Source organism: Patagioenas fasciata, chromosome 7 (genome assembly GCF_037038585.1).
Source record: "Patagioenas fasciata isolate bPatFas1 chromosome 7, bPatFas1.hap1, whole genome shotgun sequence".
Lineage (NCBI taxonomy): Eukaryota > Metazoa > Chordata > Aves > Columbiformes > Columbidae > Patagioenas > Patagioenas fasciata.
The window spans coordinates 15621033-15638942 of record NC_092526.1 but is presented as its reverse complement, the minus strand read 5'-3'; the positions used below and the strand labels follow the sequence as shown (position 1 = coordinate 15638942).

Genomic DNA, 17910 nt, shown 5'->3' with positions numbered 1-17910 from the left:
CTGCAAGAAGTGCAGCTTTCGTACCTTGAATATCTTGTCTCCCTCATGTGCTTCAGATGGAACAGAAATCTTGGTGCTGGACAGCCTGCAGAGAGCAGGGAGAGGGTAGGGAGTCTGGTTCTCCTCCTGGACAGGTTCTACCAGACAGGATTCTATTTGCATCCCTGCTTATATATCTATAGGTTTGGTGGCTAGGGAGGACCCTTGTGAGAGACCTTGAGTCTTAAATCGTGTGTAGCACAGGATGGGAGTTTTGTCAATCACATCTTGCATCAAGCACAACAGCCTGTTGCATTTTGGGAAGCTGGCTTGAACTCCTCAGCTCTCAGTTCTCATGGTGTGGATTTGCAGCATAGCAAGCAAGACTCATTTTGCCTCTCTAAGCTCTCTAAAATGCTAATCACTCGGGTGCTGTGACCAGCCCAGGGGATAAGCAACCCCAAGGAATGATTCATCCTTTCCAAAGGCCAGCACCCCAGATGAATGAGTGAATTACACTGTAGAGATGTCTGTTTCTTCTCTGACTATGGAGAACACTAGACCCGTCATATTTAGATAATGAAAGGTGGGGTTGGTGGTTCCTGTCTTGTAGTTCTAGACACTTTCTTTGGTATAATATCTCCTGCTTCAGTGGGTGTAAATTATGATTTTTACACTTGCTAATGGCTTACAGTTTCACTGTCTCAGAACACTCTGGGCCAGATCGGAGTTTTGGTACCGACCCTTTTGGGATGGAGCCTTTTCAGTGTTTAAAAGGGAGTGAAAGCATTTTTTTACCTTCTCCCTTGTCTTCGTCCTGGATTGTCTCCAAGCCAACTACAAGCATGGCTTTGATATGCCTTGACACCTCCTTCCTTGGCCTGCACTTGGTAAGAAAAATCCCCACTCACATCTATCCCTCAGCACCTGATCTCTGTCTTCTCCTCCAGGATGAAGGATGGCTGATGGGTGTGAAGGAGTCTGACTGGATCCAGCATAAGGAACTTGACCAATGCCGAGGAGTTTTCCCAGAGAATTTCACCGAACGGGTGCAGTGAAAGCCCAGCCCACCAGCTGCATTTCTGCTGGAAGAAAGCAAGTGTTCTCAAAATTGATAAAGAACAGTGGAAAGAAAAGAAGAGAATTTTAAAGGAACAGAAGCCTGAAAAAAATGTCAACTTTAAGGGTGTGTTCTTCTCAAAGGGCAAGGTTTCAGAAGTAAATTGAAATTCAAAGTGTTATCAAAATATATACATAGTAATTATAATAAGGCAAGTCAAATACCCTTTCCCCCTTTTGATTTTAACAGCATTTGGATTCAGAGGACTGATGCAGAAGCAAATCAGTGTGGTTCTTTAAATACTGCATTGACTGAATTGGCGAGATGTCAGTCTGACCCCCGGAGAGGCATTATTTGTCTAATGGCTTGAGAGCAGAAGCTGTTTGCTCTTGGGTGGGCTCATCTGTTTTGTCTTGAAGGTGGCTTGCATGGCAACCGTAAAAATTCAGCCTTCCCTACACGTTCAACCTTCTGTAGGCCAAACTTTCTGTTATGCTGTTGAAAAAAAATATTTAGTGTATAGTGTTCACCAATACAATGTATGTGTGTGTGTGTGTATTTTATTTTCTTCCTTTAAAACAATGTTACACAAACTGTGATTTTGTACATGTAAAGATGGAAGAAACTACATTGAAGGGACATGAAGAAGACGAAACGTGTGAAGCTGTGCTCAGTCCGAAGTTCTTTCAAATGCAGATACCTAAATTCTTGCAGTAGTATTGGCCTGTGAAATGCTAAGGGGAATGGACAAATTGAAGAGGGGAAGCAAGATAAAACAAGCTGATGCCATTTAGATAGCTCAGAAATTTAGGAGAGACCCCCAAGTCCCCCTAGGTGGTTTCAGGAAAGCTTAGATTCATGTAGGTAGAAGACAGCTCTCAGATCTGGCTGGTTAGAAGATTTGCTTTTAAAGAAAGAGATAAGAGAAGAAAAATTTTCTTCTGAAAGAATGTCTAAGAAAAAAATATTGCTTTCTGTGTCTTTAGTTGGCATTGTTATTTGTGGAATCGTATTTCTTATTTTCCTTTGGAGAGTTCTGTAAGTGAAATATTGTTAGATCAGCTTTCTCCAGTGCTGTGCTGGTGATCAAGTTAACCTATATGAAAACTGGACTCTTGAAATACTCATTTAAAATGGCTGCATGACTTAATGGTATTTTAATGCATTAGAAAGGAAGGCAAGAACATCAAAGTGTCAGTGTCAAGAGGACATTCTGCAGTCTAATACTGATGCTGAGACCTTTCCTTTGCTCCTGTTTGTTTTTGAATTTTGTTTCTTTAGTTTAAACAAGCAGATGACAAGGCTGTTTCAAAGTGCTTTTTACACTTGTTATAATAAGCCGGTCTGACCCTCCAAGACTCTAAAGTCCCACGAAGGTACTTTAAACTTTACTTGAATACTGATGCAGCTGGCAAGCAGGTCAGGCTATTACCATTTTTGTATGGCTTCACATACCCCTGATGTTGCTGCCTTGAAGGGATTTTTAACAGTGAGGTTATTTCCTGCTGTAAAGGGACAAGATCACTCTCTGAAATAATCTTCCTAACTGTTAGGAGCTGGCTTTTGTCAAAGATGCACCGAATGCTGACACACACTACTGAAAATCCCACCTTTTCCAATCTGTTTTGATTATTTGTAAGACAACAGAAAAAAACATTGTAGGGCAAAAGTGGAATTTTTTTTTTTCTTAAATTTTAGTTCAGAGGTACAGAAAAGATTAGAAAATGTATTCTCATAAATGCAAGAATTGCTGGAGTTCCTTCTGCTTACAGCTTGGGAGATGATCCGTGCTAGTTATTTACAGCAATGTAACAGACATCAAAATCTGTCCTATAAATCCCTTCTCTCTCTCTCTTTTTTTTTTTTTTTTTTTTAAATAAACATGCAGGAATTTATATTTTGCATCACTGTTACAAAATCCAATAGTATGTAGGAGTAACTGCTCACAATACAGAAGGACTGGACTCCACAAGTTGTAGTATGGTGAGCCATTGCTTTAGAATACTGCCTGGTTTGATATATTTTTTTCTTTTTTCACCAGGGTTGTCTTTATTATTACTCATTTTTTCCAAAATATCTATTTTTATGCATTTGTGACTCCCATTACTCCCTTAAAGAATATTCATAGAAAAAATATACCTTTAAATATATATAGAAATATATATATATTAAAAAGCGGGTTGATCCAATTAACATAATGCTCTCAGCTTAAAATGTTTATTTTTATGCAAAACCTGTGGATTATTGTTGTTTTTTTTTTTTTTTTTTAAAGACAAGATTCTAAGTACCAGAGCTGTGATTTTTTTTGTCTTGCAAGTAATTGTTCTAGACCATTTAGAAAGCTGTGCTGATATCTAATTTATTGTGGGGTTTTTGCTGTTTTTCTTGTTGTCTTCTGCTGTGTTTGAACCAGATGACTGTCCCAACAAAAATCCTGGTAAGGCCTTTTCATTTTATTGAGTTTGCAAAGCAACTATCCAGTACTGTATTGTCCCTGCAGAAGTGGTGGCACTCTGCAAAGAAGGGATATTGTTTTCAGGTCACATGAGTGATGCTCTAATATTGCTAGTGGGGAGGATGTTGCGTCTCTCTGCATTTGCTTCCCTGCAGCCCAAATATCCCAGTCCCCAGACCCCCTTGCTTAGAGCAGGTAGGGTGGGTTACCTGGATCCTGCGTTGCTCGCAAATAAGTGGTGTCAGCACGTCTCAAACACAGGAGCAGGCCCACACTTTATAAATTGCCTTATGTGACAGGAGGGTGGCACAGCAGGAAACCTGTGGATGGCAATGTTGTTTGGAGCTAGGAGATCTTCTCTCCTGGGTCGCATTCAGCCCATTGTAAACAGCCACAACTCCATGCATTTTCAGTATTTTTGCATCTGCTAAATACCTTGATTCTGGTTGGTATTACCTGGTGAAATGAATTCCCATTTTCTTTGGTTTAGGACTGATTGAAGTAGAAAGGACAGTAAACTCCCAAGTAGGCTGTGCCCACGGTGGTTTTTCAGTTTGCAGGCTGAACTGAAAAATCTGGGGAAAAAAGTTGTAAGGGTGACCTGAAGTTGTAAGGGTGACCTGAGACAATTTTTTTTTTCATTTTCTCAGTGAAATGAAAAAGGGAAAAATCAAAACATGAAAAAAAAAATATTTCAAACCAAAACAAAGCATTTAATTTGTAGGGTTGCTTTTTCACTTTTTTAAAAAACATTATGACTTGCGCTATAACAAGTTGTTTTGAAGCAAAAATGTGAAACCTTCTGTTTTGAAAATGCTGAAAGAAGACGTTTTAATGTTAATGGGTTTTTTTGCCTTTGCCTTTTTTTCTTAATCTGATGACTGGTTTCAGTTAACCCTAAACTGCATTTTTGGTGAATATATTATCCACTGAAGAGAACCCAGAGAAGCCTATTGCCCAGTTCTGCTCCACTGACAGGTGCACTGGTCACATTTCAGGGATTACCTGGTATCTGGCTCAGCAAAGCTGCTGTTTCCCCATTTAATAGTCTTCCACTTGATTATTTTACTGGGTGAATAATAAAAGCATTTCTCATGCCATGCCATGGACTGGTTTTGTAGCCTGGCTTAGACATTCTTGCTCTGTTGGTCTCAGCTTGGTCTCAGATTTATGACTACAGATTTATGATGCTACTCCAGTTTGAGCCTAATCCCATCGTGCAGTGGGAATTATCATTTGCCCAACTGATAAGTAAGAAGTAAGGCATTGTTTTTTCTCCCTTTTTCTATCTTAGCAATGTCAGTAATATATCTTTATTAAGTAGAATTAGGGAAAGGTCCCCTAGTAAACATGAATGTGTTGTTCAGGCAGAATCCTGCATGCTCTGTGCTGCTTTCCATGGGCATTCCTCAGTTGTCTGCTTTTACTACTTTTGTGTTTCTTGGCTGTGAAGGAGATGCAGTAGAAGGGGTTATGCAGGCTTCATTCTAGCTGCTCAGAGCTAGTTCTGCTTTGCCATCTGTTTGCCACAGTCCTTGAAGCCTTTTTCACATTTGCAGAACCCTTTCTTGTCCCACTATCCAAAGACCATGGCCAAGGCAAACACCACCAGATCGAAGTGGGTCTCTCTTTTGTGACCTGAAACAGATGTAAGGGCTCTTTATTCTGCCTGGAACTGGGGCGTCAGCTCAGTTAAGTTTTGCAACAGTCTCTTGAAGGGAAAAGGCCCAAGGCTAAGGAGATGCTGGGGGAGGATGGAGCGATGATACATCATCTTTTTCTTTTTGGGGTGATGCACTAACTGCCTCACTTCTGGGTTCCAGAAAAGTCCAGAACCTCTTTATTTAGGGCTGACAACAAAATGAGTGGCCAGGATGAGCATGATCAATATGATCATAAGTGTCTCTTTCTCTTAAACACTTCATGTTTCATCTGTGCCAGATGGATTGAATGCTCTCTGCCACTATTGTAGATGTTTTGGATGCTGTGCTGTGCTGGAGGATGCAGAGGTGTCTCAGCCCTTTCTGGGAAGAGCCACTGATCTTCCACAGACAAGACCTGTGTGCTTGTAACACAGTAGCCTCTGATTTCAGTAGCCTCTGTGTCTTTCAGCATCTGGCCCCGCTCTACAGCTCTTCCTGCTTCCCAAGCTCTCGCATGCTTTTTGAGGATGATGGTAGCACAGGACACTTCCCACCATCCTGAAGTGCCAAGCTATAAGATGCGCTAACTTGTATCCATCAGCAAATCCTCCACGGTGCAGCTTGGTAATGCTGATATCAGGAGAACAAGCAGCAGCTTTTCTTCTCTGGGCTGCCAAAGGGGAGATATTCCTTGCCACACAGGTACCATCACACCCGGCACTGGTGCAGACACTTCTTTGGTTTAGGCATTTCTGAGTAGCAAACTCCTGATGGAAAGGGGACCTGTGTGGTGGCTAGAGCTGGACTGTGCACCAGGTCTTGCAAAGTGTGGGGTCTGTCGCTGGTGCACAGGAGCTGAGAATTAGAAAGCCATTTCAGAAATTCCCTTGTATTTTGATGTGTCTTGTGGCTATAATTCCTTCACCTGCTTTTTCGGTGTATTCTGCTAATCCTGCCCCTAGCCTGCATTTCACGTAGATGGTCCCTGTTGAAACTTGCCAGATGCAGTCCTGGGCTTATTGCTTCTCTTTAACTGAATCAAGTGGCAATGATTTTGGCAATGTATTGGCAATCTCTATTCCTTCTGTTAATTCAGTCTCTGAGTTTAACCACAATGACCTGAGAAATGTTTGGGGTTTGAGTGTTTTTTTTTAATGATTTTAATTTTTGTTTTAACAAAGCTGAACAATTCCCATTGTATTCAGAGCTGTGACGCCCAGTTCCAGTGACAAGTACTAGATGGATTTGTCCCATTTTGTTTCTTGGCAATGTTCAGAAATATAATTTGTGTCATCATAAGTCCCGTGTCAGTTTTTCTGTCTCTTTCTTATTTTTTCCTCCCTTTATGTTAAGAAGCTGAAACAATTCTGGACTTCTTTCTCCTCAAAGAGGTGAGTAGCTTCAAAGAAACTTGGTTTGTCCAGGCACCATTAACACTGGGGGTTCTTGCAAACACATGGGCTGGAGAGGGCAGTGCTGGTCCTTCTCTAAGCAAGTACAACAGCTGAATAAACTCTTCCAGCAGCCATCTCAGTTCTGGTCTGTTGTGAGAACCTGACACCAAACAAATGCAATGTATGTAGGGATTTGAGACCTTTGCCTTTTAACAGCTACTAACCCCAGGGTGATGTGATCTTCATCCTCTAAGGCAAGCTTGCTGATGGGAGTATGACACTGCATGGACACCCTACCCCATCTGGGCAAACGTCTCCCAGCTCCCTTCAGCCTGTTGGCACACCTGGGGGAGGTCTTAGTTTCCAGGCTGGCTTTGAGGTCTCTTTAACGGGGTGTTTCCCTCACCTGTAGAGAAGGGGTGTTTCTGCCCTCTGCCAGCATGCTTTGGGATACTGGAGGGAAGGGGTTAGAGGGATTCACAGTTCACAGCTGACTTTTGGGGCCACTCCTTCGGATGCCTCATTCCAGACAGGCTCTGCACCGGTGCACATGGGACACAGTGTTTGAATAGCAAGTGCTGGCCAAAGGTTGGAGTATGATCTGATGCAAATCAGTGCCAATTAGCACTTTGATGAATGGACTGCCAGAGTCCTCCGCTTCAGCATGCGGGTGTGCAAGCCTCAGAGCCAGCGCGGGGAGCTGGCCAGGCTGTGCTTGCACAGCTCCTTGATTTTCAGATGGCTCAGAGAGTTTGGTGCCTTTTAGCCTCTCACCTCCGTGGCGCTTGGATGGACCTGAATCAAATCCTGCGGTGGAGAGAGAGGAACAGGAAGGCTGTGTCCCTGAAACTATGGCTGCACTTAATGACTGGGGCTCAGCTTGGTGTTGTGTTATGTTGGTGTTGTGTTGTGTTATGCTGCCAGGCTGAGCCAGGTCAGCTCTGTTGGGGCTGGGAGCTTGCAGGGCCGGAGCGAAACTGTAAGGCATGGGGGCTCTGTGCAAGGCTTCTATTTGCCCCTTCTCATGCATTTTCATTCCCATGCCCCAGAAATATAAAGAAAACAGGGGAGGGGAGAAGACAGCCGAGGGGGAGCAGTGTGCATAATTCGTTGTCAGCCACCTCTGCTCAGCTGCATTATTCATTTCCAGTGATGTCTTCTTGCTCCAGACAAGTGGTGCTTGGGCTCATTGGCCACACTTGGTCTGTGGCTATGTGAGCCCTGGCAGTGCATTTGGAGCAGGAACAGGCTGGCAGTCCCCTGGGTCCAGCGCTGAGAGCCCTCACCATGATGCAGGGAGAGCTGAGCTTCACAGCTTCAGGAGCACAGACACAGAAGGAAGCCCCTACAGATGGAGGAGGCACACATGGCTCCAGGGGAGCATCAGGGTGCCTGGGAGTGGGCAGGGCAGAGGCCAGGACATTACATACTGTAGAGGACTGGTACTGACTGTTGCCAGTCGCTCCATGGTATCCTCACATGAAGAGAGAAGTTGGTACCAGGGCTGTCCTTTAATGGGAGTGCTCGCTGCCTGAGAAGACCCTGTGGCAGGGAGTTTGAACTCCAGAGCAGAGCTGGGAGTCACTCTGCAAGCCCGAGGAGATGGGAGCTTGGGGCAGCTCTCAGCAATTTCTCCTGTTTGCTGGCTGGGTGAATCCAGTGCCCTTTGCAGAGTGAGATTGCTGCTTCAGCAGGTGGAGGAGCGTCTGCTGCATGGCCCAATCCACAAAGCCATTAATAACAGTGCTGGAACAGGAATCCAGCAAGTGCCCATGATTAATTAGCCCATCAAGGGCAGTTAATGGCCAGCCTGCTCTCCTTCGCCCCATGGTGCAGGTAATGAAGTACGCATCACTTCTCACTGGGCAAGGTGCAGCCCTCTGCTGGGAGCGATGGACAGAATTTGAAGCTGTTTTGACATACAGCTGATAGGTATTTGGTGAAACTGTTTCCTCAGATGCTGGGGGGTAGATCTGTAAGGGGATTTGCTAGTTATCAGAGCCAGGTACCCAAGTCTCTGGCAGGGGCCCAATCTAATATCAGTCAGCTTTGCTTTTCCTAGCAGTGGTGTTATCTCATGTCTTGCCTGCATTTGGGAGTGCTCCTTACTGAGGCTGAGCATGTTCTTCACATTTACTCTGCTTGCCTCAGCACTTTCTTGTCAATTAAAATATGAATTTCAGGTACCACAATGCTGCATCAGGCATGGAGGGTTGGCAGAGCAGTGCAGTACTGAGGACATGCGAGCAAGGCTGTTTTTTGAAATCTAAGTGGGATGAAATGAGCTGCTCTACAGCCTCCATCCCAGCTGCTTTGCAATAAGGTAGGAGAGAGAAGAAATCTAGCAGGAGTGCAACGTATTTAAATTAAATTGCCCACATTTACTCATTTGGTCAGCGTGACACAGCCTAATGTGTGAAATGAATGTGATGGGACTGGGGTGGCTGCTGTGGAAGTAAGAGAACCACTGCAGGCCTGTTGTCCTGTGTCCTAAGGGGGATCGTGTTCCCCCTTAGGGCACCTTCAGTGACTACCACAACATTGGATATTATGGCAGAAGTCAAGCATGTTCGGACAGCCCTGTGCTACAGACTGTAATTTCTCATCTCTCCAGTTCAGAGAATCATGAGAGCCTCCTGGAGAGACTTCTCCTCTCTGTTGTCCAGGATTTCCACTGTACATCTCTGAGGCTGCCAAGAGAGACCTGGCTATTGATTTTGCAGAATGGGCTGTATTTGCTGTTGGAGGTGATGGTGTGGGTAGGTGTGCAGCAATCCAGCCATACAGCAGCACTTGTGAAATCTGTGAGTGCCTTACCTCAGTGCAAAACATCTCAAATATCTGATGAACTCCCTGCATGTGCTGGACTTCTGGCCTCTCTGAGGAAATCTGAGGAAAGCTCATGCTGAGAGTGTCATGCTGGAGTAGGTGGGGGTTTTAGTGGCTGGGCCATGGTGAGCTGCTCATGTGAAGGGTCCCATTAGCCACAGATGCGTTTAGCCCTCTAAGAGCCTTTCCTGTAACCCACTCCAGAGGCTGGCTTTGCCCCTCTGTGATAAGCAACCACCTTGATAAATCTTCAGCAAGTTGCTCCTGGTGCTGTCTCGTGAAGTGTCCTGCTCATTTTCTGCCTTCCCAGCTTTCCTTCCCATGGGCAGGCACGCCAGGGCAGGCTGTAGTAGCAGCAGTAGTGATGTGCCAGAGCAGGAGGACAGGTATTTTACTTGGCTTTTCTTTCCCCTATCTGGAAGCTTCCAGCGTTGCTCACTGTGGTTCAGGCTTTCTGCTGTTCTGCGAAGCAGACGTCGTTGCTCTTTCCCATATGATACAGATGTTTTTGCAAGAGTGTAAATTACTCCCAACCAGTAAGTCTTTTATGAAACACTATTCCTCTGCACAGTGAAGAAAAATGCAACTGAAGCTGGTAATTAAATGTTTACTGTTAAGTACTTTATATATTATATACTATAGATCATTCCATCAATTAAACAAACCATTTAACTTCCCTCAACAGCATTATTGTCTATTATTAGGTTAATCAGCATTCACATCCTGTAACTTTGCATTTCTATCTAATTAGCCTTTCTTTCTTACTTCATATTTCTATTTAATTAAGCTCAGCATCAGAACTGAATTCCCTGTACTCAGCGCTAGAAGAGGACTTTATCCTTTTGGTGCTCAGAGGGAGGAGAAAGGGGCCCAAATATTTTACAGTCTCCTTGGATTTCTGTTAAGGTTTCCTTCTGTGAGCCAGTTCCTGCTTAACTCCAGAGAAATTTGTGTCCATGTAGGAAGCTGTAGTTTTGACATCTTCCTGATTGTCTCAGATTATCAAAGAGCTCCCCAATGCATGGTGGCTGCAGCTGGTGTAAGAGTGCTGCAATGATTGCGTGGACCATCCAGCCACCACTCCAGCAAGAAGACATGGTGGGTTTGCTGCTCTTGCCTTTGCCTCCAAGTCTTTCCGGCCCCACAGATATTCTGCTACAAGGTCACTGGCAAATTTAGTGTCATATAGATGACTCTCTGCATGGCATCCCTGGATAAAGACACTGAGGGTTTTCAGTGGTAGGAGTCACACAGATACCTGTTGAAAGCTCTCATATCCTATTGATGAACTGATCTAACCTGCTGTTAATGTCTTATCTTAACCACTTTAACTTAACAGTTAACCACCGTTCCCTACTATCCACACTAGCATTTGGGTAAATTGTTTGCATCTAAAGCAGGAGTGAAAGCCGTGGTAGTATTGGTGATTGACCTGGTGTCCCCTCAGAAGGCAAGCCCACTCTGAACCAGTTCATGATCATGCTCAGAGCACCAGTATGCAGAGAGTTTTAGCACTGTGTTTCCCCCAGTGAAGACAAGTTCTTTTTTCACCAGAAAAGAAGAATACTGAAAAGAAGTGAAAAGGAGGTTCACAGATCTTTAAACCTGTATCATGTCATCTCACTGGGAGTTTCAGGTATGTGTTGGGTAAGGAGTTTATTTTCTTCCTGACTAGAAAGCTAGGGAGTTTGTGACTTCATTCTGGATGGTGATATAAGGATTAGCAGCTGGGAACAGTTTGTATCTTACCTGACCAGAGCAAAGAAGTGCATGCTAGTGCTCTTCCATCTGTGCCCAGGCTCTGGCCATGGGTGAGAGTTGGGACTGGTGGGACAGACCATAATACCTGCCCGGGCATGGGGTTTTGTCAATGAGCATCAGTTGTATACGTAATTTTACGGACCCCACTTGACAAATCTTTGCAGAGTTGCTGAGGCTTGGGTCACCAGAGGGATGCACTTTTGACTGAAGGATTGTACTAATTAGCTGATAGCACTGACCCATGACATCGGCGGGTACGAGAAGCCCATGATACCATGCACCAAACTGCATGAGGCTAGGCTGGGTTTTGAGTGCTGTTGTCATGCTGTACATGCCTGCTGATAATGTGCTTTTTTTTTTTTTTTTTTGGCACAAACGTGTGCTCTGTTCTCTCAATCCCCAAGCCCCTGGGTCTACTACAGGAGGCTGTCAACTGCAATCTCTCTCCCTCAGACATTTATGGGGTACCCGAGGCACCCAGCATGACAGCATCACTGGAAACCAGATTAAATAGCAGGCTGGGAACACCTTGCTTGTCACCACTTAGTATCCAAGCTGCAATGGCTTTGAGGAATTGTCTGGGCCCCTCCAGAGTCCCTGAGCAGCTCTTTGTGCTAGTACCAGTCCAGAACAATCAGCAAATTGAGTTCTTTTTATTAACTTTAAAAGAAGACATTAGCCTCAGCTAGGAGAATAAAACCAATTTATGAGGCAATTAGCTCTGCAAAAACATTTCAGTCTCCCCAGAGCAGCCATCTGAGGAACATCTTATTCCAGCTGCACAGCTTCTTCTGGCCTTGGCTTTATGGCACACTCCATTTATCATAAATAATCATAATGTATAAACAAATGGTTTCCTCCTGTGTGTGAGACAGCCAGGAAGGTCTTCTCTGCCTGAAACTAGACTGCGTTGTTGGGTTCCTCCCTTTGGGTGCCATTCTCATGGCCTCTTACTTGATCACAACTAATTTTGATGCTCAAGCTTTTTTATAGGTAGTGTTATCTTACATGGGCTTTTAATGGGATCTGCAACAGGGTTAGCTGCAATCCAGAGAACTTGAACTGCATGAGGAGGCCATGGCAGCAGACTCCAAGAGCTCTTTGTGCACTTTCCAAGTCCCTTTGCAGGAACTGCAGCTTTCTCAGTCCATGGGGAATGCTGGAAGTTCGGGCAAAGCCAGAAATGGGGTCTTCCTCTGCCATTATTTTCCCAATCAAATACATTCTGGATGATTAAGGTGGTGCAGGGGTGAATGTAGATTGGAGTTGACACAAAAGTTTGATCTGCTACTTGTGGGCAAGCCTGAGACTTCCAAATTTGCCTTAAAATCAAATTGAGATGAAAAGTTAAAATTCAGTTTCAGTGAACTGATGCAAAATGTAATTCTGTCAAACAAAGAACTCCTATTTTCTGTATTTTCTTGTTTCAAGTTTTCTGTTTTATTAGAAACATCTGTTTCCTGATTTTAATTACATGATGCTATTGTGGAAGTGAAAACTATACTATCAACCCCCAAACATTAAACCATAACATTTTTACTATGAATATTCTCATCAAAGTTAGTGAAGATCTGCCTAACATTATGATTCTGCTAAATCAACATTTTTTGACATAAGGTGTTGCAGCTGGAGGAATGCTGACCAGCTTTTTTTTTTTTTTTGGCTTCTAGAAGGAGCACTTCTCAGGAGAACAGCCCCAGGCTGGTACCATTTTTACCTCCATCAGCAGGAGGGAATCCCACAGGGCTCAGTGTGTTCTAAGAAACTCAAGGGGAAAGAAAGTGTGATTGTCTGCTCCATAATATGTGATCATATTAAAATAGCCAGAAAAAGAAAGGGCTAAACCCCAAGCTTTTCAATATGAATCGGGATGCCCAAAAGACAGCTTCCTATGGAGACTTTTCAGATATTAAAATTGGTGCTGTCTGTACCTCTGTTTCTCTCTGAGACCTGTTTCTGCATCTCAAGAAGCGTGTACCCAGCTCTGAAATGCAACAGTCTTTCTATTTATTAGTCTAAAGAGCATGAAAGAGCAGGGGAAAACCAATGAAAGCTAATGTTCAGAGTCACCAGCAGCACCAATCCTGTTGGTCACTGGGGATACAGCATAAGAAGCATGAATCTCAGGCAGACCTTCTCATCCTTGAATGTCCACTGCTGCTGTTGGTCTTTGAATTAAAGACCTCACAGGACCAGTACCACCTCAGGTGTGCTGGCTGCAGGCCCTCGGGAGGTGATTTGATTGGATTGTGTGAGTGACCCAGCACACTCAAGTCTTTTGCAACAACTTCCTGTACAGTTGTGCTATTTATCTCATACTCCACACTACAGATTAAGCATGGGATTTACAGCCACTCAGAAGTACTGCTATCAGTAGCTTGACTGCCCCGAGTCTATCAGTGGCTTTGAAAGGATTTTTTTCTTCTTTATATATTAAAATCCTCTCCTGCCCCACTTCTTTCTCCATCATTGAGTTAAAGGTCTGGTTAACATCTCCTTTGGAATAATTCTGCCTTTAAATTTTGATGACTCAGTGAGTCTAGCCAAAGCTTTTTAAAAGCTTTTAATTCTAAGCTTTGGGGGTTTTACACAGCTGGTTAAATCTGTAATGACTTTTCTTCATTTCCACTTGAACTTTCTACTGTCCTGGTGCTCTTTAACTCCTGCAAGGCCTCATTTAGGTTCCATCAAAGCACTTACACAAGCAGAGGAGTGGTTCTTCCAGTACTCCCTTTTTATTAATGCATGGGTGTATAAATGATGCTGCCACTGAAAGGATTGAGCTCAACCTGAAGAAGACACAACCTCTTAAGGTGTTAGTTATCATGGCTGCATCATTCTGTATGGAGCCTGTAGCAAGTGAAATGCTTTGTGTGTGTGTGTGTGTAATACATCATACACTTACAGCACTAAAGTCATTCCTGCCTCTGCCCTCCCTAGGCCTGTGCATATCACTGTTTATTTTACAACCCAGCACTTTTCACAGCTGTCCTGTATGTCCAGGAACATGGATGGTTCAACAAACCAGTGCCAGCCTTAGAGAAAGGACTAACCTCAGCCTAGTTTTTAAAACTGAGAGGTTGGCTTTATGGTTGGGGCTGGTACCAACCATCCCACTTGCTGTGCAGAAAGATCTTGAGCTGCAGAAAATGAAATTGTGTTCTCCATGGCTACAGGTGAAAGGACACATTGGCACAATAGTAGCAAAGAGAGCAATTTTTCAGCAGGACAGACAGTGAGGGCAAGCCTTTGTAACACACCACTGCTGCAAACAGCCATGGGATGTCTCACAGCAATGGCAGTCCTAGAGCACCTCTGCTTTGCTTGCCTCCAGGTGTGAGACAGTCACTAGGCCATTGCCGGAAAAAAGGGTGAATTAATACCTTGTGTTGTACTTGGAAACCATCTTCTGTTACCTGTGTTGTTACACACATCAGCTTTGATAGGCTGCTTAATTGTCTTCTGGCCAAATATTCCTATGCTGATGTACAAAAGCTGTCCCACTTTGACACTCATTCATACAAATGTTAGCGCTGCTGTAGTGGAAGCAGCTGTCAGCTGGATAATTGCATGGAGGGTGCTGGGTTTTTGTGCCAATTATGAAATGATTCAGACATCTAGTGGGAGGCTACAGCATGATGTTTGGGCTGAATTTTCAAAGGTGTTTAGGTGCTAGAATACTCAGATAAGTGCTTGTGGGGATCAACAATGCCTGAGAAGCTTCTTTGCCTAAATCTTACTGAAATCATGTGTGTTCTGGTATCAGAGCTACTGAGATGCTTCTGGAAAGTCCTGTTTGTAAGAGGAAGTGTTGGTAACATACTTTGTGTTATAGAGAGGTGGCAACTACAAAAAACACCCAATGCCAAGACAGAATAAACAAGATAAATGCATAATTGTATGCCCTTTTCTTTGAAAATGGATTTGGATCAGGAATTTGAAAGGATTGGAAATATTAGAGATCATCTACAAGGAAGAACAAATGGGTCAGGAAAGAAAGTTCAGCTGGAGCAGGCTTCAGGAGAGCTGGCTCTGGTCTTTGCCCAGCCCCAGACCTGCTGTGTGATCACAGGAGGTCCTGGAGGCCCAGACTCTTGAGGACATAGCAGCTGAGGCTGGTTTAGTGGTTTCCCACCCCAAGTCCTGTTTAGTCCCCGAAGAGGTTTTTGATGGCAAGTCTATCCAGTTTCCATCAAGAGTTACTAACACATTGATCGTCAGATATTTGGGTAAAATGGAGTTTTCTGTTTCTTGGTGTTCCCTATGCTGGCACCTTCTCCTGTGGGTATGGGCTGAGGGTGATGGTTACTCTGTGCTTGCTGGCACTGTGGGATGAGCTGGGCTCCTTTGCATCTCCAGAAGCAATACTGTTCATGTTTTCTCATCAGGAAACCTGTCATAAAAAGCCCAGTATCATCCTAGGAGATGTGTGTCTCCTAGGTGTTCATCTTCCTTTCGGGACAGGCTGGAAGAAACATATTTCTCTTGTAAATGCCATTGCAGAAGGGACAAAATGTCTTTCAGTGTTACCAGAGACAGCACTGTATGACTTTGCTTCTTCAGACATGAGGTTACAGGGCAGCAGGCCATCTTCAGCTGTCAGACACAGAGAACAAGTGGTGCCCTCCTGGCTTCTTTCAGACTTGATTCTTCCTTAGGACAGTAAGATCTTGCTCTCCTCTTGCTAGAAGCAGGGTTGTGGCTGGCACAGGAGCTGGGCTTTGACAAGGGTGAGTCCTTGCTTCCAAACAGTTCCTTTACAGCTCTTGCAGGACTTGCCGCTATGGCATTTGGGGCTTTTGCTATGATCCTGCTGCTGCCACCATGTTGCAGTTGCCTTCATTCAGCAGGAACTTTTCATTTAGATGTCAGCTCTGCAGTGTCTCAGCCTGGCTCTGTGTTTGGAGGGGGAAAATCGGAGCAGGAGGGAGGCTGCGGAGCCCCAGCAAGAGGCACGCTCCCCACATCCAGCCTCATGCTGTGGCTGGAAATTGTCTTGCAGGTGTCACTGGTCCAGGGCATGGGATGGAGGAAAGCTAACAGGCCTTATCTCAGCTGGGGAAAAGAACTCTGTAATTAGGATAAAGCCTTACAGCTGCCAGTTTTGTAATTTCTTTTCTGCTTTCTTACTATAGGGAGGGGAGTCATGTTGCCCACTCCTGAGAGGGTAAAAGTTTTATTTTCTCAGGCCAGATCACACCCAGGAGTGTGGTTTGGCTATCAAATGGAGAAGTGCAGAGGATAATGACAGCTGGGTTGGTTTTTCAGAAGAAAACAAAACAAAAAAAACCCCAAAAGATGAGGTCACCTTTTCCAATGAAAAGCAGGGAGATGAGGAACTGGGGAGCGTGTGTTACAGTCATTAGCACGGAGTTTAAAAGAACTGCGAGCACCCTGTGTTTTGAAGTTCAGTTGGTAGCACTTAATAGCTCTGGCTTCCCGCAGAAGTTCCTCAGCCTGTTTGCGGTTGCTCCCAGCAGGGAGACCGGTAGATTTATATGATTTTACAGGGGTACAAAATAGTTACTTTTCAGTGTTGTACTGTTTACCCTTAATGGACTCTGTGACAAAACAAATTTCGGTGGTGTAAAAGTGCCTGGGCTGCTGGACTAAAGTAGTCCATTTGCAACAACCTGCGGTGAGTGAAAGCCACAGGCCTGGTTATGGTCATGCTGAAAGGTAGCAAAAGATCTGATCACACCAGGCACTTAGAGAAGGACAGATTTATAGCACAGACCTGTACGATTTAAAGAACAGAATTCCTTTTGCTCCTGAATTCAGCTTAATGTTAAAGAGCCAGTGTGCTGAGTGTTGCACAGGACATTGCAAACAGGGTATCATGAATGACCCTTCAGGGAGCCTGCAAGTGCTACTGAAACACTCATGCAAGGGCATGTTTCTTCCTTAAGAAGGCCTCAGTCCCTGTGAGGAGTCAAAACAGTCCATGGGCGGTGGCCAGGTCCCCTGCGAGCAGCATGGGAAAGCTGTGGGAGGCAGGTTGCGAGTGGTAGAAGGATGCATGAAGGGTGGCCCTGGCAGAATGGGAACAGCACACTGTGGGGAGGAGGTCTCCGAGCCAAGGCTGAGACATAGCCACAGCTTATAGTTAAATGCCAAGGTGTGGGCAAGGACTTCTATGTTGTGGTCTCAAACAAAGTCTCTTTCCCTTAAATACTTCATGTTTCATCTGTTTTGGAGCTGCAGAATTTCTCCCCTTGAGGACGGCTGGGAGGGTCAACAATATCTCTATTAAATTTCATCTTTCTCTCTATGCAGAACAACCAGGGATTCTCAATTGATGGACTAATGTTACAGCTGACACCTGACAGGCTTTTACCTAGACAGCACAAATATGGGTGCAATGTCTTGTTGACATATTGCTTGGACTTTAGGAATGAGGTACATCTATCTAATCCACATTGGAAACTTATTACAGAAGATGTCTAGAGCTAAGCTAGCAGTCCAGTGTCCAGGAGGGGAAAGGAAAGGTTACAGAGCGTAACACAGAGCAAAGTTGTCCCAGTTGGCTAAAGAGGAGTTGCACCAGCTAGCTCAGATACAGATCACACCAGCAAGGTGGCCTGGGTTACGTGTGGTGAGTTGAATTGCACCATGTGTGAACAGAAATAGTTTGAGTTGTTCCATGAACATAAAAGGAGGACTGAAGTTTCACATGTTCAGCCACCATCTCCACATCTTCCTTAAGAACAGGCACTCCCACAGAGCAGGAAAGCAGTCATACTACCTTTGTGGACCGAAGCAGAAGTCAGGCATGTCAAGTTTATTCAG

At 44.4% G+C, this 17910-nt stretch overlaps 1 protein-coding gene across 19 annotated transcripts in view; it reads left to right on the top strand.

The window, feature by feature from the left end:
• Positions 1 to 6436, top strand: part of BIN1 (bridging integrator 1) — a 99847-nt gene extending 93411 nt beyond the window's left edge. For all 19 annotated transcript variants that reach the window (XM_065840479.2, XM_065840480.2, XM_071810879.1 and 16 more), the window contains one exon: positions 930 to 6436. In XM_065840479.2, coding sequence (XP_065696551.1) covers positions 930 to 1037 — 108 coding nt within the window. In that variant the 3' untranslated portion in view covers positions 1038 to 6436. The remainder of the gene's footprint in view (positions 1 to 929) is intronic.
• The last annotated feature ends 11474 nt before the right edge of the window (positions 6437 to 17910 follow it).